At 34.3% G+C, this 26,559-nt stretch overlaps 1 protein-coding gene across 19 annotated transcripts in view; it reads left to right on the forward strand.

The window, feature by feature from the left end:
* The window catches only part of LOC144974999 (inosine-5'-monophosphate dehydrogenase 1b-like), a 123,449-nt gene extending 100,643 nt beyond the window's left edge, over window positions 1-22,806 (forward strand). For 10 of the 19 annotated variants that reach the window (XM_078918620.1, XM_078918634.1, XM_078918630.1 and 7 more), the window contains 3 exons: window positions 2,392-2,535; window positions 15,075-15,158; window positions 15,497-22,806. In XM_078918620.1, the coding sequence (XP_078774746.1) occupies window positions 2,392-2,535; window positions 15,075-15,158; window positions 15,497-15,518 (250 nt within the window). In that variant the 3' untranslated portion in view covers window positions 15,519-22,806. Of the gene's footprint in view, window positions 1-2,391; window positions 2,536-7,627; window positions 7,698-15,074; window positions 15,159-15,496 lie in introns of all 19 variants that reach the window. The other 9 variants (XM_078918619.1, XM_078918622.1, XM_078918624.1 and 6 more) reach the window with 1 other exon arrangement.
* Window positions 22,807-26,559: the final 3,753 nt, after the last annotated feature.

Raw genomic sequence — 26,559 nt, forward strand, 5'->3', positions numbered from 1 at the left:
AACCTCATGTAATCAAGAGTTAATTAATAGAGTTACAATGAGACAAAACTATATATTCAGACTATTAGTTCATTCCTTTCAGTCAATGGAGTAGCATCAGATCCCCAATTCCCTTCCATAATCACAGAGATAATCAGAGTGAGTGAGTTGGGTGAGTGTAGTGTAACTGTAACAGTCTCAGTCTCAGATCAATGAGTCAAAATCAAAACTATATATTCAGAGTAATAGTTCCATACATTTGACAGTCATATCAGCAACACCAGATCCATGCAATGGGCATACCTATATATTCAGAGTCCAAGTTCCATCATATATGGTAATATCAGACCCACCAACTATTCTAGTCTAGCTAGATATCTAGCAATAGCAATGACTATAGCAACTGTTCAAGTTGTGAAGTTGACGTGATGAGCAAAGGGCCCTCTAGACTTATACACTAGACTAATACAATAAAGTCAATATTTATCAGTTAACCATATAGAAAAAAAAGATATAAATATAAAGCCACAGGCCATAATAAAATAAGAAACAGTAATCCGAATCAGGATTCAGGATGTCGAGTCTGATCACCATACCTATCTGTGCGACTCGACAGAGCAAGCACGACAACGGGTCCAACTATCGTCTGCAGGAACTACAGCCTGATGCTAATTCTAAACATTTCTTAAATAATAATTATTACGCAATTATTATTGGTACTTACCACTTTTCAAAGATTCTGGTTCGATAAATTAGCCATAGATCTAGATAGTTATTAAAAGGAATTGAAAGCAGATTCGTACTTTCGATTTAAAAAAATGAAAACAAACCCAATCACTCAATTTGTAAGAGGGCGTCATAAAAAATAGTTCATACTTTCCTGTAAAATTGTTGATAGTTCACTACTTTTTATATATTTTTATATCATTCAAGACATAAGAAACATTATTTAAAACTTATGGTCGCCAATTAACCAATTTCTTATAAAGTACTGAAATTATATGAACAGAATCAATTATTGCGCATTCAAGGAAATTGTACCAAGGCAGAAAAGTAGTAGTTTTGCTTGAAATCGTTATCCAACCAATGGCCCCCACTAGCGGGGACTGAAGATTCCACATGTCAATCCTTTCAGTATAGTAATCCTTGAATATATATATATTATATATTATTATATTATATATATATATTATATAATATATATAATATATATATATATATATATATATATATATAATATATATATATATATATATATATATATATATAATATATATTATATATATATATTATATATAATGCAGTTTCAATTTATATTTAAGTGCAACTTTTTAAGTCAGTTATCCATATAATGACTCAAAGCAAAAATCACATGTGGAAATTTTTTTTCATTTGTTTGATTCATTTTTGGACCACACTTGCTTGACCTCTTGATATTAATTATCATTTCATTATTATCATAGCAGTAAGTTCACAATTCCAACACACAGAACCATCAATTATGGAACACTCCTCCACCAGAAATCCTAGCTACTACCAACAACAACAAATTTGATCAACTATTAAACGTTTATCTTTCAACTCAATAACATAATAATGGAGAAAGTCACCACATAATTGTAGAAAATCTGCAGTGATGGGCAATTCGCCTTTTGCAGATAAACACGTTGAACTTGAACTTGACCCCCTTATTCTTTTTGCTTTATCCAGGGTTTTAATCTTTATTTTCACAAAGTAGTTCAAATGGGCAGAATTAAAGCAGTGTCCTACTCTTTTTGGAAATTGAAGTGAAGTGAAGGTGATTTATTTAAAAAAATAATAATAATGCATAATAAATAGCATTTGTATAGCGCATAAACTAGGTTATGCTCTATGCCTTTCACCTTAACAAGTATTATGATAACTCACATGTAGACATATGCACACATATATACCCTCATTTATTACTTAAAGGAAAAGACATTTATCATCGAATACATGTCAACTATTGAAAATGATTTTAAAATGTGTTTTAATTTTATAGCATTTGCGCTCGGTGCTCCTAGAAACGCATTGGGGAGGTTGTTCCATATCTGAGGGCAAAGTGTTGAAAATGACCTCCCACCATAGAATATCTAATTTGATTTATTTTTGATTTGGAGTTTAGTGCAGCATCCTAGATGCAGAATAGACATTTATAAATTCATTTAAATAAATAAAGGCGAAACCAATAAGGCATTTAAAAAGATAAGGGTGATTTTGTATTCAATCCTTCCTTTTACTGGTATCCAATGCAATTCAAACACAATGGGCAATGAATGTTTAAATATCTTATTATTTTATTTAAAAAAAAACTAATTAAATTATTAATTGTAATTGATATAATGGCATTGATATGTGAAACTTTTAAACTTTTGATTTGAATAATTTCAGTGACAGTGAGAAAATCAAGGTTGCCCAGGGGGTCTCAGGTTCAATTACAGATAAGGGATCCATTCACAAGTTTGTGCCATATCTCATCACAGGCCTTAAACAGGCGTGTCAAGACATTGGAGCCAAGTCTTTATCTATACTCAGGCAGGTTTTGATAACAGTCTACTTAAAAATTGCTGTCACTCCACTTCACTCTTTGTTCATACATCACAATGTTTAGTCCAGTTGACATTATATACTCCTGTCTCCTTTTTTTATGGCGACTGTATTGATAACCTCTTGACTGTTGTAGATCAACTGAGAGGTGCTAACAACTTGTATCAATAACTCAAGATGGACCTGGCAGATAATCATCTTTTGAAAATTTGGTGCAGTAAAGAACACCACCAACATCCTCCTCCTCCCCCCCCCCCCTTTGCAGCTTCTCTCTCTCTCTCTCTCCCTCTCTCTCTCTCTCTCTCTCTCTCTCTCTCTCTCTCTCTCTCTCTCTCTCTCTCTCTCTCTCTCTCTCTCCCTTGTGCCCCCCCCCCTTCTCCCATTACCCCTCCATCTGTCCCTCTCTCACTATTTTTTTGTTGCTTTGCATTATACACATACTGGTGTATTGAAAACAAGAATCACTTCCTGTTTAATTCTGAATATCTAAGCACTAAGCACTTGTACACGTTGATTCTCTGACTCTTTTGTTGGGCTTTTTATCTAATTAAAAAGAAACAATTTATTAACCTACATATAAGAAGAAAAAGAAAACCCATCAAGTCCATTTACAGTCATTTACATGCATTGTGTCGTTTTCATCTTTTTACACTCTCCCTAACCTTTAAAGTAAGATGTATCAAACGGTAGCAAATAGTTTAACATTAATCCAATCACGTTGTTTGTAGAGTTAGCTTAGGTACTAGAGTTAGGCTTAGGAGACTGGACTTACATTACGATTAGTCAGATATCAGATGATTTTTTAACTGAGATTTCTCAACCTTTGTTATCTATTCATCAGTTTTCTTTGCTTTCACTTTGTAGTTATAAATGGACTATGAGAAAAATATACAGTACAACCATTTCCTATTATTTGAATCATCAATTCTGTAAAATGGCAGAATGCGATTTGGTTTCAGAATTATTTTTTTTTCCATTTACATCCGTGCAATTCTTTTCTGTAGGTTCATTTTTTCAAATTAATAGGTTTTTTTACTCTTTAAGGAACTATGTCATTTCACTGAATTATTTTTTGCGCTCTCTAACAACAATACAGCATTGAAGTGTCAGAAGTAATGCAAAACTTCATTCATTACTTTAGTCTTCTCTTCAAACTGTTTTAACATGTCAGATAATTTAATTGCTTTAACAACACTTTGCTAAGTGAGATTAAATTTTAGGATTAAAAAAAAGATCCTTTATACCTCTTGGGGTTAATTACAAGTCGAATTCTTGTTCTTCTATATATTATATTTTTCATTTTTTTCTTTAAATTGTTTGCAGTGCTTCTTTGCTTTATTTATTTATGAATTTTTTTTTTTTTTTGGTACTAAGCTAATATGCAATGTATTTGACATTTCTAATATTTCCCAATGAACAGCGCTGGGTTAAATTGTCTCACTGGGGTGTTTGAACATTTTATGCTATTTCATTTTGTAAATATTTAATTGAATCAAAATGCATGTTTAATGCTTGAAAAAGGGCGTGCTAAATTTGGGATTATTTTCTATGAATGTTAAATTTAAATGTGCATACATAATATGAAATTAAAATATAGAAAAACCGTCTCTACTTACTTGAAGCTTTTTACACAATTCCAATTCCAGCAATTATTTTCACTTTTGTTTTTTAATGTGGGGTCACTGTCTTTAACAAGAGTTGTCTTTCTCCCATTTGTATATTAAAAACTTCTTCTTCTTCTTCTTCTTCTTCTTCTTCTTCTTCTTCTTCTTCTTCTTCTTCTTCTTCTTCTTCTTCTTCTTCTTCTTCTTCTTCTTCTCCTTCTCCTTCTTCTTCTTCTTCTTCTTCTCCTTCTTTCTTCTTTTCTTCTTCTTCTTCATAGTAGTAGTAGTGGTAGTAGAAGTAGTAGTAGTAGTAGTAGTAGTAGCACTAGTAGTAGTAGCACTAGTAGTAGTAGTAGTAGTAGTAGTAGTAGTAGTAGTAGTAGTAGTAGTAGTAGTAGTAGCACTAGTATTAGTAGCACTAGTAGTAGTAGTAGTAGTAGTAGTAGTAGTAGTAGTAGTAGTAGTAGTAGTAGTAGTAGTAGTAGTAGTAGTAGTAGTAGTAGATAGTCGTTACTTGTTAGTAAGAGGAGGAGGAGGAGGCGGAAAAAAAAAAAGTAGTCCTTCAGAGCCATTCAGCCCATGGAGTTGGAGTTTAGCCCGGTTTCTATAGCTTGAAACGAACAATAGCAATTGTTTGCTATCCTCTGGATAGGACGCTAGTCTATCGCAGAGCATTTTCTGCCAAATCTAACTGCTGGGTGGAAAGGGGGGTCAGAAAAAAATCTTGACTGCACCTGGGATCGATCTCAGTCCATTTGCATTTGAAGCGAGTGCTCTATCAACTGAGTTATCGGAACCTCCAGGAGGAGGATGAGGATGAGGATAATTATAACATTCTAAGACAATTTTATCTGTATGCTGACTTCCTAGTGTTATCAAGTCATTGTTTAATCAAGTTCAATTGAAATCGGTTATAAAACAAGTAAAATCATTTTCGTAGTATATTTTCACAGAAAAAAAAATTAGCGGCATTTATTGAGCTATGTTTTGCAAATCTGTTCATCTGTCCGACTACTGTCTGTAATAGTGCAATTGTTTATACTCACTAAATCAGATACACAAAAAGGTCCTATTGTAGAATTTTGTGTCTTAGAAACCAATCAAAATGAGCAAAATTGAATAAGATTCATGAAAATACAATGTAAACAATTTGGATAGTCAATGAATCGAAAGTTTAATTAAGAAAACAGCTGGCTCAATGCTAAATATAGTCACAAATCGGAATCCAAGGATGGGCGCCTTGCTTTGAATTTTTATACACGAGAATGAACGAAAGTTTTGTCGGCCATTTCAAAATTTTCCAATTTGAAATAGCTTGTATCTCAGCTAATACTGATCTCTCAGAGTAGTTCAATTGCAAAAACAATAGGATTTTTCAAGTTCTACAATATATATATAACTTCATGCTTTCAACCCTATTTGCATGATTCAAGGGTTTTTTGGACCTATTCCTCTTACTATGTCGTAGTCTAATACTTGTAACCTGGTCTTTCCTATTTAGAAGTTTATTTTTGGATCCCTTTTATTGAAGCTTGGGTGCATCCCTTCCCAGTTGGCTTTTGCTTAGAGCATGATGAGTGACTTGATTTCTCCAACTTGATAAAATTTCCTTTCAAATGCTGAAACACTCCGGTTTACCATCCAGTTCACAATATATCTATAACAAAGGCTTCATTTACTCATTCTCTCATTCCCATGACTGGATGATCATTAGGGAGACTTGTGGGATGTCTACTTCACAACTTTGCGCCATTCTTTTGAGTCATTTGTCTTTTCCAGATGCTCACCCATGTCCAGTCCTGTCCATTCCTTGATGTTGTCCTGCCACATTTTCTTTTGTCTGCCTCTCTTCCTTTCCCTTTCGAATGTTCTTTGCAACTGTCCCGCATAAACTGTCATGATGAATTGTGTGACAAAACTACAACAGGTTTCTTCTTTTTACTATTGACAGTAGTGGTTCCTTCAGTCCAGCAATATCTTCCACTTGCTTCTGAATGTCTTTGTTTGTCCTGTGTTTGGTGTACATGCGAGACATGGAGTTTTCAGTGGCTCTTATTTTCAAAAGCAGTGACGCATTATTCTGTTCTGCATTTAATGTCCATGCCTCACATCCATCTTTGAGAGTCTTGCTGCACTTGCCATTCCCAGTCTGGTTTTGATCTCTATTGTGCTGGACCCAGCTTTCTTTAGCGTTACGCTCAGATATTTAAATGTTGCTACTTCTTTTAGGGGTTCATCACTGGCTTTTAATGTTGGCTGTTATGTTGTTCTGACTGTTGATATTTTACTTGTGATTTTTCAGTGCTAATCTCCATGCTGTATACTAATGCTGCTATATTTCATTTGTCAGATAACACTTGCAGTTCTTGATTGTTGCTGGCCATCAGGTCTATGTCGTAGGCGAAGTGCAAATCCCGCCTATTGAAATGGTTGATAGGTTGTCTTGAATGTTTCCTCCATTAAAGAACTTCCCTATCTGGTTGTTGTCAAATAGAGTGCTGGTTGCATGCTGGTAAAGAGCTTCTGTAGTTTTAGTTTCGAAGCACAGACCATAAGCTGGCATACCATACTCTATCAAATGCCTTTTTGAAGTCAATAAAATTATGAAAGAGATCTTTTTGGTGTTGAACCATTTACTGATAATATTCGATTTTTGAATACCTGTTGAACTGTACCTCTCTTTGCTCTAAACCCAGCTTGTTTGTCTGCCATTATCTCTTCCCCTCAACCAATCTCAAAACTCACATGGTAACAAAAGTGAGTTATCGAAAATCAAACTACTGATTAACGCCATCTAGACATAATGTGGACCTCATTAGGCAATATGAGCAATCAAATGGTGCTCTGCTTATGGTTTTAAGATGACAAAATTAAACTTATCCTTTCTTGATGTAACAGCTATATCTTTGCTTGGGATTACCACTCCACTATTTCATTTAATTTGGTCTCTTGTATTTGGAAGTGAAGTGTTTTATTCTTTATTTGTTTGTGTTTCTTATTTTTTTTTTCCTTTTGCATATTTTAAATAGATTAACAGAATTTTGAAATTTGTGTAGTTTAGGTCATGCATTTTTCATAAGATTTGTAAATATTTCCACTGTAACATGCTGATTGTGACCAGTTCAGACCATAAGCTTTGACATTTGATATTGCTTTGTGGTTCTGGTTAGTTCATATACTCTGATCAAAGAGACCCCCTTTTTAATCTGGATTGTTCATGCAGATAAATATATCATGTACTTTGTGCTTAAAAAAATAATTTAGCTTTATCATTCTAGTTTCCTAATGCGAATTCATGTATGGGGAATGGGGTGTAAAAAACAATCACATTTTATTTTAAGACCAAAAGTTCTTCAAATTGAAAATAAACCAGTGGTTGGTATTATTATTTTTAATGGATATTGTGATGGATGAAACAAAGAATCAGCTGCTTGCATGGCATGTTATAGATTGTATGTTGTCTTCCCTTCAATCAGACATTTGAACAAGAATCAGATAGAGAAATCTGGTCACTTTTTGAGGCAGACTCAATATTGGTGGAGTAATGTAAGTCATTTTTTGAAAATCACCTTCTAAAAGTAATAAGATTCACAGGCTGGCAATTTGTCATTGACTCTGTGCTCAGAAATTGGTACATTGATGCCAAAATTTGTGAGAATTTTTAAGTAGCTTAAAATATTTCATTTAAATAATAAGAATGGTCCTTTTTTTTTTTTTTCTGTATCAATCATCTGCTGCTACTCAATAGAGTGAACATGGATAAGGTATTGGCAGAGCGCATTCATACCGTTGAACAGGGCAGTGGAGAGGTGGGATTGCTTTTTTGTTTCTTTTATTGGTGATGAATATTTGCCAGCTGTAGGGAACAGTTCTCATTTTTTGTAAATGTCTTTTAGTTTGTTTAATCGTGCAAACCAATTAATCCTGGCATGTAAATTTGGGAATCAAAGCCTTGTTTATTGTTTTAAAAAACAAAACAAAACCCAATGAATAGGCATTTGTAACACAAAGCAAAAATAATCATTTCAAATATATATGCTCTTTTCAGAAAATTTGGAGTATAATCTTGTCATAAGACCATTTTTATTTTATTAAAAGATTGACATGCATTAAAAAAAATGAATTATGTATATAATAAATTTTTTTAATGTGTGATCTTACATATATTTATACTCTGATTTTACTTTATTTTTATCTTAATTTTTCATTTGATGTTCTTTCCATCAACAAATGGAGTGGAAATAAATAGTTTTAAAGAATCATTACTCAATACAATGCAGCCCAAATATATTTATATTATTGCCACAAATCTCGTCTTCCTACCTAGGTCCCTCTTTTCACCTAAATGGATCATCTGTATTTGTAAATTCTATAATAAATTGAAAGTATATTTGATCAGGGTTGGCTCCTACCAGTATTGTGATTTTAAACCAATTGCTGTCCAAGCAACAGGAATGTGTGCAGGCCTGTAAATCTTCAGACAATTGTCGGATCCCCGACAATATGATTTTGCTCGATAAATTCTCTCAAGTGTAGACATTAAAAAATTAAAAGTAAAATAAAAATATAATTCATGACGTCAAAAGACAGAACCAACAAAAAAATAAAATAAAAGTTTTATTTCGTGCCTTGAAAAAATACGTTTTTATTCTGTTTCGAGTGCTGACTTAAAAAATAAAAAGAACTTTTTATTTTGTCTTGTGAAAGACGAAACAAACTAGTCAGCTAGGTATTTTATCATTCCATCTTGTTGATTATCGCCCACTGCACACTCTGCTGGGTGTGGATGTATTCACTGAGTTGTCAAATACATGCTCAGTCAGTAATCAACTAACATACACAGCAGTCAGACCGTGCCTTCTCTCTCTATTTTGCTTCCGACACACACACACACACACACACACACACATTTTTCCAGTTGTCTATCTCTCGCTTTCTTTGTTTCTATTTCAAAGTCAACCGGAATGATGAATGCGAAATAAATATTTTTCTTCGAAAAGTGATGGACCGCTCTCAGCAGAAGTTTTCTTTCCTTATAACCGTGATTGTTTAAATTTTTCTCTTTTTCCTCCTTCACACACAACCTCGCCTCTTCCTCCTCCTCCATAGTAAAGCAAATTATTCTAGTTATATGATGAGCACAGTAGAGGTGCAGGCAAGAATTGTAGGTTGTAAGATGACTTAAACCTAATTTGATCAGGCACACCTAAATTTTTAGCTTTCTAATGTAGATCCTTTATTAATTTGTATTGAAACAAAACTGATTGCAAAGAATTGGAATGATTTGCATTCCTATATGGCACTATTTATGTTTTATTATTATTATAAAGTTTCTGTTGAAAGATTATGCAATGAAAAAGGGTGGCATGTAAAAAAAATGATCAAATGTAATGTGTTGTAGTCCCGGTTGAATATATGGGAAGAAAAATATCCTGTGAGTGCCATTATTGTTTGAGAATATAAAAGAAACCACATCTGAGTCGCATCATATCTATAGTGTGTATTCTGCCTCTGCCAACTTTATTTTTCTCCCTATTATTTTCCAATGTTATTCAGTTTGTACCAATTGACAAATGACCATAAGTTGGATTATGAAACTAGCTGCAATAAGTGCATTACTGAATTTTGGTTTACTGAGTGGGGTTCCTGACCTCCCATAGTGGGAATTGAGGCACTTCCTGTGTCTTCTATCCCCCTATATCTGTTTTCCAACATGCTTTCTGTCTTAGTCTTGAAATGAGATTACTTGGTTTTGTCCTGGCCCTGGCTGGATACCCTAACTGGGAGGGAAACAGTCAAATGTATAGTTAGAGTTTTGGGTGATGATATTTTTTGTCTTGTAAATCATTTCTCTGTTATGCACTGTATTATGTTTTATTTACATATTATATATGATTTGTAAACATTTGAGTGTGTTCCTCTTAGTGGGGACCTGTTCTTTTGTCAGGATGAGATATTTAGATGATCTCAAACTAAGTACACTGATAGTGTGCTCTTGGAATTCACATCTTTTCCCTATTTGAACCAATTCCCCTTTGTCTTACTTTTCTTGGGTGCCTCATTTATAATTCTAGAACTTTCTACTATTCCATTTTCTTCTTTTTTACTGGCACTGATATGACATGTTTGTTCGATTTTCAATGAGTGTGAACTTTTGTAAAAAAAAAAAAAATCGAATTTGAATTATTATTTTTTTATACACCTATCCCCTTCCTGAAAATAAATGCACATTCATTCTATGCAAATGTAAATTTGGATGGTTGTCAATCTGATTGTTGCCATGTCGTGTTACTGTTGTTGATGCTTTTATCTCCTTATAAATGTTGAGATTTAACACAGATTAAAACTATTTTTTATATTCATGAATCCATGAAAACATATTAAGGCACTTAGCACGGTTCGTCAATGCACTTACTAAAAATAACTTAATTTCTTTTTATTAAACATATTGGTGTGTTTTAAATAGTAAGGATATTTTAACTTGTTTTATCTATATTATTTTCTTGGAAGATTGATTTACAGGGTTACGGTTGTTGAAATGGGCTTTTAGACTATTTGACTGTAGTGAATTAGGCCCCCCAAAGACGGAAAAATGTCAACCTGTTTTAAGGAAAATTACTAAGTAGACAAATTTTTATGTTTTCTCAATTCCTTCAACATCAATTTTCTACCATCCTTGGCAAGGAACATCAACTCAAGATCAGCTCATTTTTCCTTTTCTATTTTATTTATTTTACACTTCCATTTGACTTTTTGTCCTTGTCTTCTTGGTCCTGACTTAAGCCTGGTCGCTGAGACCCTTTGTAGAAAGTCAAATGTGTGGCTGATTTTTGTTTACGTTAATATTATTGTTTTTCTCCGTTTAAATTGATATAATTATTTACATGTTTACCAACTGGCAAAAGAATGCAACAAGCTTCAGTTGTTTTCAAATACAGTATTCAGTATTCACATGTCACATGGAAACCATGCAGTAAAACAATATGCTCATTCTTATAAACAAAGTGAAATAATTGAACTTATCAGCTGTGCTTCACAATATACTATCAATTTCTACTTTGGCGTTTAAAACATTTTCTCATTTCGTTATCTTCACGTCAAAGTTAGTTTTATTTGCTTCTCTAGTTAAATGATCTTCAAATGGATTATGATCTTACTGGCTGCAGGATTGTTCTTGGCAAGTGAATGTTGTGGATAGCAATCACATTTAGGTAGTCTGAAAATAGAGGGTAATTTTTTGGACGTAGAGGGAATTGTTTTTTTTTTTTTTATTCTGCCTGATACTGCATCACAAAGAGGAATTGTAGGTATAATCTTCAATTTTGTTTAAAAAAAAAAAAAGAAAGGAGTAGTCCTTCAAAACCATTAGGTCCATAGAACCATAGTTTATTCCGGTTTCTTTACTGTGAAACAGACAATAGCAATTGCTTGCTACCCCTTGGATAGGATACTAGTCTATTGCAAAGAACTTTCCATCGGATCTAGCAGACCCAGCTACCCAATCACTGCTGGGTGGACAGGGGATCAGTATAAAAATTTTGAATGCACCTGGGATCGATCCCGGTCCCTTTGATTGTGAAGCGAGTGCTCTACCAACTGAGCTATCGGGACCCCCAATTTTGTTAAAGAGCTGTCAAGAAAGAGCATTAGAGTCAGATCATTTTTCTGACCTTCATTCCCCTACCACCCTGCAGTATTTGGGATGCTGTGGTAGATCTGACAGATTAGTATCCTATGAAATATGCTTGCTGTTATTCTACAGTAAATGGAGTTAACTTTGGCTCCATGGGTCATATGTTTTAATAGACTTCAGCAAAGTGGTGAATTGTTGCAATTATTCCAGGTATCATGACAAAAATCTGCATCGGCCATGTGAATTAAAAGATCACATGTTGGGTGGGGTTCCTGACCTCCCATAGTGGGCAGGGAGGCACTTACTGTGTCTTCTATCCCCTTATATCTGTCTTCCAACTCACTCTCTGTCTTTGTCTTGGAATGAGATTACTTGGTTTTGTCCTGTTCCTGAGAGGGAAACAGTCAAATGTTTCGTTAGTTTTGGGAGATGATATATTTTCCTTGTAAATCATCTCTCTGTTATGCATTGTATTATGTTTACTTTTTGTAAAACATTTGAGTGTGTTCCTCTTAGTGGGGACCTGTGCTTGTGTCTGGATGAGACTTTTAGTGATCTCAAACTAAGTACTTTGATAGTGTGCTCTTGGAATCTACACTCGTTTCTTATTTGAACCAATTCCCCTTTGTCTTACCTTTTCTTGGGTGCTTTAATTGTCATTCTAGAACTTTTTACTATCCCATTTTCTTCCTTTTTACTGGCGCTGATATGACCTTAATGTGTTGCAAGTGCCGTAAAACCCTTAAAAACAAAACAAACAAAAGATCACATGCATATGGCAGAATTGAGAATTAAAAGCTACCCTACTCTGCAGGTTCACGTAATTTTGTTTTGGCTCCAGTAAAGGATTCTGAAATGTAAAGAAAATACTTTGCCCATTTATTTCTGGCCATACATTGTTGATGATTGATGAGATGCAAACCCTGCTTAATTTCCTTATTGCTGTCACATTGTTGTGTTATCACTATTAGCAGTTAATTGTCATAATTATTTTGGCAGATTAATAGGCAATAAACAAACAAAACAAATTAACAAAATTAAAAATTAGAATTAACAGTGCTAATGTGACTAAATAATCTCGACTTGAATTTATAAAAATATTATAAACAATTTTCCATTCATTTCACAAGGAAGGCATTGAGATTTAAAAAAATAATAAATAAAATAACAATAATAATAAAAATTCGTTATTTCTATATGACTATTTGCAATGAATGATTTTTGTCGACATTCCTCTTTGGTTAAAATGCCTTGCCCAGGCAAGCTTCTAAAAAGTTAAAATTGGTTATAAACTCATTTTGTGGCCCTGCTCTGGATTATATTGTCTTTTAAAGACAGGTTTATGTTTGCTGCTTGTAGCAGATTTGCTTGTTTTTATTTTCTCTCCCAATTATTATGTCTCGGCTTACAGTTCACACTCTTGTCAGCTTCATTTTTTATGATATCTTGTTGTGTTTAAACATTGTCAGTTGCATTTTGTTAACTAAACTTTCAGAGCTTCAGAGTTAAGGATCTGAAAGACGCACTGTGTTGTTCATTCCTTAATCTGGCCAAATCCACCCAAAATTTATTTCAATTGATTTATCTTTTGCTTTATAGTTATTTTATTTTTAAAATATTTTGGAAAGGATATTCCAATTCCATGAAACTTATTTTATAAATTTATTAATTGATTTATTTAATTTATATATTTATTTTATTTACACAAAACACTATCCTTTATTCTTTTACAATAATGTTACTTTCAAAATGAGTGCTAGGTGGGTTCTTTTGATCTCCAGTAATGGGTAGGAGGTCACTGATGCTGTATCTTCTGTCCCCTTGCCTTATATCTGTTTTGTTTTCTAGGTTGCTATCTGCCTTTGTCTTGGAATGAGTTTACTTGGTTTCGTCCTGCTCTGGCCATTATCCTTGGCTGAAAGGGAAACATTCTAATGTATATTGTTTTGAGGGATATTTTTCCCTTGTAAATCATCTCTCTTACTATTATATTTTTTTTGTTTTTAATATACCATTTTGTAACACTCAAGTAAGATCCTGTGCCTGTGTATGGATGGGACTTTTAGGTGATCTCAAACAAAGCACATCGATATTTTGCTCTTGGAATTCAAAAACTTCAAAATAAAGCTGCAATAGTCATAACTGGGACAATTATTAGAGAAAATATTACTCCCATTTTTAAACAGCTACATTGGTTGCCCGACGAAAGGAGAATTGGGTTCAAGATGGCCTGTATAATTTTCAAATGAATTCATGGCTTAGCACCGCAATACCTAATGTCATTGACATCGGAGACCAGGCCACCTCAGCTTCTCCGCTCCTCACAACACACCACTTTAGAAAGAAAAGTATCCAAAATAAAATTCTCGGAATGTGCATTTTACTTTGCAACACCCTCAATCTGGAATTCTCTCATTTACAGGAAGAGCTTATACTATCAAGTGCTTCAAGTCTAGACTGGAGACAGAATATTTTAGATTTCCTCAATATTTCAAAATCACATTCTTCATATTCCATTGGTATCTGTAACATTTAATTTTCTTAAAATTGTACTATTTTTCTTAGTTCTCATGTCACCTATGTCTTGTAAAGCGCCATTGAGCACGTTAGCTGAAGATTGGAACTCTATAAAATGTTATTATTTATTTATTTAATACTTCTGTTCCCTATTTGTACTAGTTTTTGTCTTTTTTTTCTTATATGCTTTTGGTTATAAATCTATGATTTCTTTGACTATTCCATTTTCTTCCTTTTTACTGGTGCTGGGCTGCACCATAATGGTAGTAACCAATTGGATTGTCAATCAAGAACACACTGGTTCACATGAGTTTTCAATCGAGATTATTGAGCATTTTCACATTATTTCCTTAATGTCAACAGTACAGGATACTTGCCTTCCTTGTCTGTCGTCCAAAGATTTTGTTGTGCAATAATAGTTTATTTTGTGAACTCTTTTCACCCACAAATTAATATTTGGTTCGATGAAAAGTGGTATAATTAGACAAGATCATATTATGTTATAATGATAATGCTGTCTTGAACCAGACTGGATGACAAAACCCCACTTTTCAAGGTTTTGTTTTTAATTGCACTATCTATATCTACAAGCATCACTTGTCAAAGACAGGGTAGCATTTGTACAATACAAAGTGAAAAAAGAAAAATCCACTTGTTAAATTTGGATAAATGAATACTTATCACTTTTCTTTTTGATGGCAAATCCTGCCATGAATAGGAAGCCTGAATTGTCCTATTTTATGTTTTTATTCATTCCCTCCATCTTATACTAGGTCCATGATGTATGGAGGAGAGTTGAAGTTCGAGAGACGCACAACTTCAGCACAGATAGAGGGGGGAGTTCACGGTCTCCATTCGTAAGTATTTATCTTGTTCTTGTCTTCTCTCTCTCTCTCTCTCTCTCTCTCTCTCTCTCTCTCTCTCTCTCTCTCTCTCTCTCTCTCTCTCTCTCTCTCTCTCTCTCTCTCTCTCTCTCTCTCTCTCTCTCTCTCTCTCTCTCTCTCTCTCTCTCTCTCTCTCTCTCTCTCTCACACACACACACACACAACTATCCTTCTCTTTCAAAAGTGATGTTAATATGATATTATATTAGATAGAACATCAGACAAGTAAAGGACTCTTTGTTTTTGCACTTCTCAAAAATCTTTGATATTTGTTTTCACCAATCATTACATTTCTTTTCTTTTTTTTCAAGATTTGAAAAGAGACTGTATTAGACCAATGATGCAAGACAAGAGGAGAATTCTTGTCTTCCTCTCCTGTCATATAACTACTGCCATTAAAGCCTGACCAAACTAATGGACGATGACGTCAAACGTTTTATAAAGAATAAATTACATTGTCATTATTTAAGATTATATTATTATTTTGGCTATCAGCTCCTTGCACATGTTATATTTTACTATATTTTAGTATTTTGATCATGATAAAAAATATGACTATTTAGTTTTAAAATTCTTGCCTTGTGAGAAATATTAGAAATGTTGTCTTTTTTTTTTTGTTCAACTGAAAAAACAAACAAAAATAAACGAAATAAAGCCAAGGCTTTCATGAAAGCCATTTGCGATTTTGAATTCGGACCAAAGTAGCTGAGTGTTGACTATATGGTGTCATTTCCATTTCTAAGGATGTTCCATACAATTTACTTTTGGCTCTAAGAGTGCAAGATGTTAATAGGTCTGCTATTCTAGGTTTTCAAATGATTGATAAAGGCATGTCACTTCTTATGTCAAAGAGATTGGTATTTCTTTTGTTTATTTAAATGGGATTTCATTTCCACCATACGGCACTGAAGAAATTGTGTGATTGTAAGGAATCTTTGAAATCCTTCCATTGAATGCCTGTAATGGGTCCTGGGCAGGAGGTCAGACTTGCTGTGTCTTCTATCCCCCTATATCTGTTTTTTGGAGTTTGGGATTCTGTGCTTTTATCTTGATGAGACTTTTAGGTGATCTCGAGCTAAGCACATTGATAATTTGCTCTTGGAATCTACATCTATTCCCTATTTGAACTATTCCCCTTTGTCTTACTTTTTCTCCAGTGCTTTCAATTATAAATCTAGAAATTTTTGACTATCCCATTTTCTTCCTTTTTACTGGTGCCGAAATCACCAAAGTGTGTCACAAGCGCCGTAAAACCTTTTAAAAACAAACAAAAACAACCTGTAATAGGTCACCTATTAGTATGAAACCCGTGGATAGTCCAAGTTCCTGTCTATTAGTATTTGCCTAATCAGTCATATAATATGTTTTGAGGTCTTAAGATGTTTACCTGCAAGCAAGGATTTGGAATGTGCTAAACGGGGTTGTGACAGACTGGACCACACTGTACAGACCAGGACAATAGCTATAAACAGCATTAAACAAAAGGCAAAGTAGCAAAAACAGATGGGACTTATTCTGATGTGGCCTCTCACTTAAGATCTCATGCCAAGGCCAGGAAAGGCTATGCTTTTCAAATGAAATTTTCCACAAGCTGAGGAGCTTGCAAAGATAAAAGTTATCCTAAGGCTTGGGAAACTGGCCAAGAGGATGTTTATATAGCCGTATAATTGAGCTGCCTCGGCAAACTGACTGAATATAAGTGACCTGACCTTAGACACAGCCTTATCCTTTAAGCTGGCTGGCTTCAGAGATAAGAACATTGTGCATTAAGTTTTTGTCTTTATTACGCAGAAATAAAATCAAGTGGGGAGATTAAAGACAGTGGCTGTTATGTCATGATTAACCTTTGGTAATGAACATTGAAGTATGATGCAAAGAACTGATGCTGAAGCTTTTTAAGACAATAAGAGGAAAGAAAAACTTGAATTTGCTCGCTAGGATTCTGAGAGAACAGCAATTCTACATCAACTTAAGAAAGTTAAACAACATTGTAAAGAAGGCATGATGTCTCTCAAGGATCTATCTTGGCACTCATTTTATCTTTGCTCACCAAAGCACTGACTTCACTGATTTTTAAGATTGTACTGAGTGAGTATTTTATAAAACTACAATTCTGCTTTGGCAGTTGTGTCTGAAGATGTACTCTATTAAGACTTAATTTGTATAAGGGTATATTTGTAAACTATATGATATAGTCCAAAATGAGATACTCCCATATGATAGTCAATTCTTATGTACCAGGGGTTTAAACTAAGCTTTTAAGCATGATCTACTCTGCCCATCTCAAAGGTTTTGTCCTGAAGACTTATAAGGAGATGGATGGAAAAAAATGGACTTTACCCAGGCACTACTAACATGGTCTCCCGAGTTCCTTACTACCAAGAGGAGACACTGTTAGGCTGCCAACAGAATCTCCACCTGTTCATCCTCAATGAGGGATCGGGTGAAGATTTTCAGAGCATTTTGTGCTACACTGATGGTCTGGTATTTGTCCTGTGGAACATGGAATTGTATTATTTCTGCTGTTACATGAAAACAAAATCGTACCCAGAATAAGGAGGAAAATCCTTTACTATTCCCCACCCTTCCCCCTTTTCCATATAGATGGGAGGGATTGGTTTCCTATCATATGTAAATCATTGGCTTGTTTATGGAGAGTTCTCATATCTGCGATTCCCACCCCAATGTAGCAATTCAGCAGTTAGTGACCGTGAATATGGACCGGCCTTTGCCAACTGTTTGGATAGACCTTGGCTTGTGGTTGGACCATCAGTTATGGTCGGTATGGAAGTTTGAAATGGCTGGTTGTTGTGTCTGTAATCTTATATTTTGATTGAAACATGTGCAAGGAATATTTGCAGTTGTCTGTCTACCCATGTCTAATTTTTGATGTAACAAATACTCATTTTACAATTTTGAGATCAAGTACTATTTAACAGCAATATGATATGCAAATTACATTTTAAAAGTTTTCAGATGTCAAATTACAGAATAATGCCGTTGAAACTGATAGTTACTGATGATCAGTGTTTTTGTTGCAATTATTTGCCCTCAGAAAAGTAATCACAAGGAGTGAGCACTGAATTGGACATGAAATTTGGGTCAGAAATGGATGGTTTGATCAATGTTAAAGAAGGGCATTTGAATATGTAGGATTCAAACACAGTTTATATGTTTTGAAATCTATCATCTGATTTAAAAAAAGAGAGTTAGTTGAATATATGAACCATCCCGTTCAATACAGTTAAATGACTTGCACTGCACTACTGTCAATATGATTTTTAAATGTATTCACGACATAATTACTACAGAGGCTATTTACTGTATGTTATGAACACTATATAGTCATTAATGGATAGAAAGATGTGTTGTGAGTGAAATTGCCCTTAGGACGGGAGAGCTTTCACTGATCCTAGGCCAGTAAATTCATCATTGGTCCATAGCCCTCCTATCTCGCCTATCCTCCATAAATCATTTGACCTTGTGATATGACTTTGTGTCCCTATTCACCTGTTCTGAAGCGGCATCATTCATTTAATTTTGCTGTTGAATGGATTCGTCTTTTAATGAGATATGGTATTATTGTCCTTTTCATCCTCTCTCCATATTTTGAATTAATGCTTGTGTGGTAACAATCTGAGTGTGCCTCTTTTGGCAGAGATCCTGTCCTCCCATAATGGGCAGGGAGGCATTTACTTTGTCTTCTATACTCCTATGTCTGTTTTCCAACATGCTTTCTGTCTTTGTCTTGGAATGAGATTACTTGGTTTTGTCCTGGCCCTGACCGGATACCCTGGTTGGGAAGGAACAGTCAAATGTATAGTTAGAGTTTTGGGAGATGATATTTTTTTCCTTGTAAATCATCTCTCTGTTATGTAAAGTTATTTTTTTATTTTCAACAAATGATTTGTAAACATTTGAGTGTATTCCTCTTAGTGGGATCTTGTGCTGGTGTCTGGGTGAGACTTTTAGGTGATCTCAAACACTGATAGTATGCTCTTGGAATCTACATCTGTCCCCTTTTTAAACTAATTCCCCTTTGTCTTACTTTTCTTGGATGCTTTAATTGTAATACTTAAACTTTTTACTCTCCCATTTTCTTCCTTTTTACTGGTGCTGAAATGACCTAAATGTGTTGCAAGCCCGTCAAATCCTTAAAAACAAACAAAAAACAGAGATCCTGTGTTAGTATTAGTGCTTTCTTAACAGGTACAGGGTTATATTGCTCTTTGGATCCATTCCCGATATCTGTTGATCTTGCCTTTGTCTTATTTTTCTCTTAATTGTTTGATAAACCAAGCAATACATCTAATTCTGGACTGTTCGATCATTTTCTTTTCTACTAGTTCTGTAATGACCCAAAAGTGATGAAAATGAAAGTTGTTGTTCAAATTGGAAGTGATGAGTATAATTAAGGTTTTTATATTTCAATATTGCTAATAATTTGATAAATATTTTTCATTGCTTTAATTCAGGTTATGACATGGAACTTGTTTTATTTATTTTTTTTCTCCAATTCAGGAAATTTATACCATTATGAACGGAAAATCAATTTTTTTACTTCTTTTTACTTTTCAAATAATGGCATTATTAATTGAATGGGAGTGCTTTTTTATTTTATGTTACTTTGAATTGTGTTTACATTTTTCAGATAGCCTACACAATCAGCTCTTTTGTTTTTCTTTCTTCATTTCTTTTGACAGTTTGCTTTTCAAAAATGTGATTTTCATCTAGGTGTGTTATTTTTTGTGTGATCATACTGACTTGTTGAAAAATGAAATATTCATTTTTATTTTATGTTGAGTGTTAAAACAATTATGTTTTTCTTTCTTTTTTATGAAAAAAAAAGTTAATTTGTATTGATTTTGTGATTCTTGTAAGAAATACGTAATATAGTCGTAGGTTTTATTTAAAACCACCAGGTTTGTTATCATTTGGCATTAAAATTGTTGTACACTAACATGAAGTATTCGTATGACAGTGGTTTTTGATAAATAATTATAGAAGCTTCAAATGTCCATGAATTGTATGTAAACTTCCCTTTACAAGTTACTCAAAGGCATTGTTAACTGTGAACTTATGTGTACTTTTGAAAGCACTGGCTAATATTATTATTATTATTACTCTTGATAGTGAATAGTTTTTGCTTAAGGTTATTAATTGTTAAGGTTAATTGGGACAGAAATAAAAAAAATGTTTAAAAGGTGATGACTTTCTGAAATGGCTCCAATTAACTGACATGTTTTCAGACAACCAAGCAAAAATGAATATAGCAGCTTTAAAAAAGAACAGAACACCAAACATGGAATGTTTCGAGCTGAAGCCAACAACAAAAGCAATAAAAACATAAATATATTACTTTAATAACCAGATAGACGGCAGAGAAATATTTAGCACACCCTATTGGCTTTGACTGTTTTGGCATAACTTAAAGCTTTATTTATGTTATCTTGGGAAATCTTGGAAATCATGTTATTTAAAAAACAACAACAAAAAAATCAAAATGATGTTGAATGATAGTCAAATTGAGTATAGTCAAATTGAGTTGTTGCATTTTTAGTGAGTAGAGTTGATTTTGAGAAATGGACAGGGTTGCACTTACAGTGTTTTCTATCCCCTTATAGCTGTTTTCCACTTTGCTTTCGGTCTTTGTCTTGGAATGAGATTACTTAGTTTTGCTATCCCTGGCCGGAGTCCTTGACTGGGAGGGAAACAGTTGAATGTATAATTATAGATTTGGGAGATGATATTTTTTTTTCCTTGTAAATCATCTCTCTGTTATGTACTGTTTTTTTTTGGTGTCTTTTTTTCAACATATATGATTTGTGAATAGTTGAGTGTATTCCTCTTAGTGGGATCCTTGCTGGTGTCTGAATGAGACTTTAAGGTGATCTCAAACTAAGTAGTGATGGTATGCTCTTGGAATCTAGGTTTGTTCCTTTATTTGAACCAATTCCTTTTTTGTCTTACTTTTTCTGGGGTGCTTTGATTGTAAATCTAGAATAATTTGACTTTTCCATTTTCCTCTATTTACTGGCGCTGATTTGACCAAAATGTGTCGCAAGCGCCGTAAAACCCTAAAAAAAAAACAAAAACAAAACAAACAAAACAAAAAAACAATGGTACAAAGAAGTGTATGATTGGCTGCTTTGTGTGCAAAACATTCTTGTTTCTGATATTTGAGTGCTTGTTTACATCTCTTCTTCATTAAGATTTTCTGGGTGGGGTTCCTGACCTCCCATAGTGGGCAGGGAGGTACATACTGTGTCTTCTATCCCCATATATCTGTTTCCCAACATGCTTTCTGTCTTTGTCTTGGAATGAGATTACGAAGTTTTGTCCTGGCCCTGGCCGGTGTCCTAGCTGGGAGGCAAACAGTCAAATGCATAGTTATTGTTTTGGGAGATGATATTTCTTTCCTTTAAATCATCTCTCTGTTATGTATTATTATATTTGTTATTTTGAAGGTATAATGTAAGCATTTAAGTGTGTTCCTCTTTGTTGGATTTTGTGTTTGTGTCCGGATGAGACTTATAGGTGATCTCAAACTAAGTACATTGGTGGTATGCTCTTGGAATCTACATCTGATCCCTATTTGTTCCCAGTTCCCCTATGTCTTACTTTTTATTGGGTGCTTTAATTGTAATTCTAGAACTTTTTAGTATCCCATTATCTTCCTTTTTACTGGCGCTGATATAACCTAAATGTGTTGCAAGCGCCGTAAAACCCTTAAAAACAAACATCATTAAGATTTTGACTGTTGTGTATTGTGACTTTGTAAAAACCTGAAAAAACTTTTACAACTTCGATTTTGTATGCTGTTGAATATTTATTGTACCTAAAATTTTTATTGATTTCATTGTACATATAAATATACCTGCAGCCAAATATGAAACATTTGATGGAAATCCTGGCAAGGCAACAATCTAGTGTTAGTGTTATTGAAGTGGATGTTATGGATGATATCAAATCACTCGTTTATTGTTGGAACAAACTTTTGGAATGATCTAGGTTTGAATTTACCCTTGCAATACCTTTTCAAAAAAAGTTAAGGCTTCGTTGCATGAATAAAGTTTGCAAATAAAAAGCAGGGCCAATTGTGTAACAAAGAATACGTTGATTTATTTTCATTTTCAAATCAAGACCTTAGTCATGCCAAGCGCTATCCTGCGCATGATCTTTTGGTGTAAAGGAAACCTTTTATACCACTGATATGTTTATAAATGAAGACAACCAGTATAAAATACAATCACTATTTTTTCTTGTTATGTACTTGTACAATATTATTATATCTCACTTTGACATAAAATATTTCATCATGTATCACATTGTTTTATGGTCTTTTTGATTTTGTTGTTGTTGTTGTTGTTATTATTATTATTATTATTATTATTATTATTATTGCTATTATGACAGTCGAGTTCGTCATATACAACGACCTCGGCTAAAACTTAGAAATTCCTGTTCATCATATATATTCATACAAACGATGTATGTATACATAACTATTACTAAATCAGTTGACTTGTCCAAAAAAATGCATTGAAATAAGTCATTATGAATATTGTATTTTGTGTTGACAGATTGGTCAATAAATAGCAAAAATTGTGCAAATCAGAAATGGGCATTAAAAATGGTTTGAGTTTGAGTGTGAATTTAAAAAATATATCTCAATGATAGTTAGTTGTGATTGTATGGCCAGCTGTTTCAATGGTGACATATTATTTAAACGCCTTTGTGTTCTAAAATCCTACAATTGCCCTTCTTCCTGGCCTCCCATAGTGGGCAAGGTGGCACTTACTGTGTCTTCTATCCCTGTATATCTGTTTTCCAATTTGCTTTCTGTCTTTGTCTTGGAATGATATTACTTGGTTTTGTCCTGGCCCTGGCCGGAGTCCTGGCTGGGAGGGAAACAGTCAAATGCATAGTTATTGTTTTGGGAGTTGATATTTTTTTCCTTGTAAATCACCTCTATGTTATGTATTATTATTTTTGTTATTTTGAATTTATAATATAAGCATTTGAGTGTATTCATCTTTGTGGGGACCTGTGCTCGTATATGCGTGAGACTTTTAGGTGATCTCAAACTAAGTACTGACCTCCCATAGTGGGCAGAGAGGTACTTACTATCCCCCTATATCTTGCTTTCTGTCTTTGTCTTGGAATGCGATTACTTGGTTTTGTCCTGGTCCTGGCCAGATGCCCTGGCTGAGAGGGAAACAGTCAAATGTATAGTTAGTTTTGGGAGATGATATTTTTTTCCTTGTAAATCATCTCTCTGTTACGCACTGTATTATGTTTGTATATATTATATATGATTTGTAAAACATTTCAGTGTATTCCTCTTAGTCGGGACCTGTGCTTGTGTCTGGATGAGACTTTTAGTGATCTCAAACTAAGTACTTTTATAGTGTGCTCTTGGAATCTAAACCTGTTTATTATTTCAACTAATTCCCCTTTGTCTTACCTTTTCTTGGGTACTTTATTTGTAATTCTAGAACTTTTTACTATCCCATTTTATTCCTTTTTACTGGCACTGATATGACCTAAATGTGTTGCAAGCGCCGTAAAACCCTTAAAAACATAAAAATATAATTGCCCTTCCTTCATTAGAACTATGATAGGATTTACCTCAATGTTGTTTTAAATATTTTAGTGATATTTTTTGTTTAAAAAAAGAGCTCAAAAACTTCTCAGGTTGATTTTCATATTTCAGGCGGATGGAGAGTGGAACCTTATGGTTCGTTTCACTGCCTGTCCATGCATTAGGATTTAAACAATAATTACTATAAATTCATTAACGGTTACGAGTGAGTTCTGTCAGTCTCCCTCCTTACCTCCCCCCCCCCCCTCCCACACACACACACACATAGTGGACAGGGAGGTACTTGCTGTGGTCTTCTATCCCCCTGTATCTGTTTTCCAATTGCTTTCCGTCTTTGTCTTGGAATGAGATTACTAAGTTTTGTCCTGACCTTGGCTCGGAGGGAACCAGTTGAAGGTATGGTTATAGTTTTTTCCTTGTAAATCATCTCTCTGTTATGGATACTGTTAGTTTAAAATTTTTAACATATGGTTTGTTAACATTTGAGTTTGAGTGTATTCCATTTAGTGCGATACCGTGCTAGTGTCTGGGTGAAACATTTAGGTAATCTCAAAGTAAGTACCTCGAGAGTGTGCCCTCGGAATCTGCATCTATTCCCTATTTGTACCATTCCCCTTTGTCTTACTTTTTCCTCAAATCCTTTTAATTGTACATCTAGAATGTTTTAACTATCAAATTTCCGTCCTTTTTAACTGGCGCTGATATGACCTAAATGTGTTGCAAGCGCCGTAAAACCATTAAAAACAAACATATCTCAATCTCTCTCTCTCTCTCTCTCTCTCTCTCTCACACACACACACACACACATACAATACATACAAACACGCACATGGGTGGGTACTTGACCTCCTATATTGGGCAGGGAGGCTCTCACTGTCTTCTATCCCCGTCTATCTGTTTTCCAACTTTGTCTTTGACTTGGTATGAAATTGCTTGGTTTTGTTCTCTCACTTGGCTGGGAGGGAAGTCGTCAAATGTATAGTTTTGGGAGATGACATTCTTTTCCCTTGTAAATAATCTGTATGTTGGGTATTGTTATATATACTGGGCAGGGAGATACTTGCTGTGTCTGTTTTCCAACATGCTTTCTGTCTTTGCCTTGGAATGGGATTACTAAGTTTTGTCCTGACCCTGGCCAGAGTCCTTGACTGGGAGGGAAACAGTTGTGGCTATAGTTTTAGGAGATGATGTATCATCTCTCTCTTCCGTACTGTTATTTTTTATTTTAAACATATAATTTGTAAATATTTGAGTGTATTCCTCGAAGTGGGATCTTTTGCTAGTGCCCGGGTGAGACTTTTAGATGATCTCAAACTAAGTACACTGATTGTGTGCTTTTGGAATCTACAATCTGTTTCCTATTTGAACTAATTCCCCTATACCCCTATATCTTACGTTTTCCTCAAGTCCTTTTAATTGTACATCTAGAATGTATTTACTATCCAATTTCCTTCCTTTTTACTGGTGCTGATGATAGTGTGTTTTGGAATCTAAATATGTTCCCTATCTGAACTAGTCCCCTTTGTTTAACTTTTTCTCAAGTACTTTCATATGTAAATCTAGAATTTTTTGACAATTCCATTGTCCTCCTTTTTACTGGCGCTGAAACTGTCGCAAGCGCGCAGTATAACCCTTAAAAACAAACAAAACAAACACAGTTGTGATACTGGGTGGGGTTCTTGACCTCCCATAGTGGGCATGCAGGCACTTACTGTATCTTCTATCCCCCCTTAATCTATTCTCCAACATGGTTTCTGTCTTTGTCTTTGAATTAGATTTCTTCGTTTTGCCGTGGTCTTGGCTAAGAGGGAAACAGCCAAATGTATAGTTAGTTTTGGGAGATTATATTTTTTGTCTTGTAATTCATCTCTCCGTTATGTACTTTATTATGTTTTGTTCACCAATTATATATGATTTGTAAACATTTGAGTGTATTCCTCTTAGTGGGGACCTGTGCTTGTGTATGGATGAAACTTTTGGTGATCTCAAACTAAGTACTTTGATTGTGTGCCCTTGGAATCTACACCTGTTTCCTATTTGAACCAATTCCACTTTGTCTTCTGGGTGGGGATCCTGACCTCCCATAGCGGGCAGGGAGGTACATACTGTGTCTTCTATCCCCTTATATCTTATCCAACAAGCTTTCTGTCTTTGTCTTGGAATGAGATTACTTGGTTTTTTCCGGGCCCTCGTCGGAGTCCTGGCTGAGAGGGAAACAGTCAAATGCATAGTTATTGTTTTGGGAGATGATATTTTTTTCCTTGTAAATCATCTCTCTGTTATGTATTATTATATTGGTTATTTTTAATGTATAATGTAAGCATTTGAGTGTATTCCTCTTTGTTGGATTTTGTGCTTGTGTCCGGATGAGACATAGGTGATCTCAAACTAAGTACATTGGTGGTATGCTCTTGGAATCTACATCTGATCCATATTTGTTCCCATTCCCCTTTGTCTTACTTTCTCTTGGGTGCTTTAATTGTAATTCTAGAACTTTTTACTATCCCATTTTCTTCCTTTTTACTGGCGCTGATATAACCTAAATGAGTTGCAAGCGCCGTAAAACCCTTAAAAACAAAAAAAAAAAAACAAACCACTTTGTCTTACCTTTTCTTGAGTGCTTTAATTTTAATTCTAGAACTTTGTACTATCCCATTTTCTTCTTTATTACTGGCGCTGATATGACCTGAATCTGTTTCAAGCGCCAGAAAACCCTTAAAAACAAAAAAGAAAACCGGAACAAGTTGTGATAATTATGTATATAATTAC

The sequence above is a fragment of the Berghia stephanieae genome, chromosome 6, assembly GCF_034508935.2.
Source record: "Berghia stephanieae isolate SIO BIC M18660-M18661 chromosome 6, UCSD_Bste_1.3, whole genome shotgun sequence".
NCBI classification, from domain to species: Eukaryota; Metazoa; Mollusca; class Gastropoda; order Nudibranchia; family Aeolidiidae; genus Berghia; species Berghia stephanieae.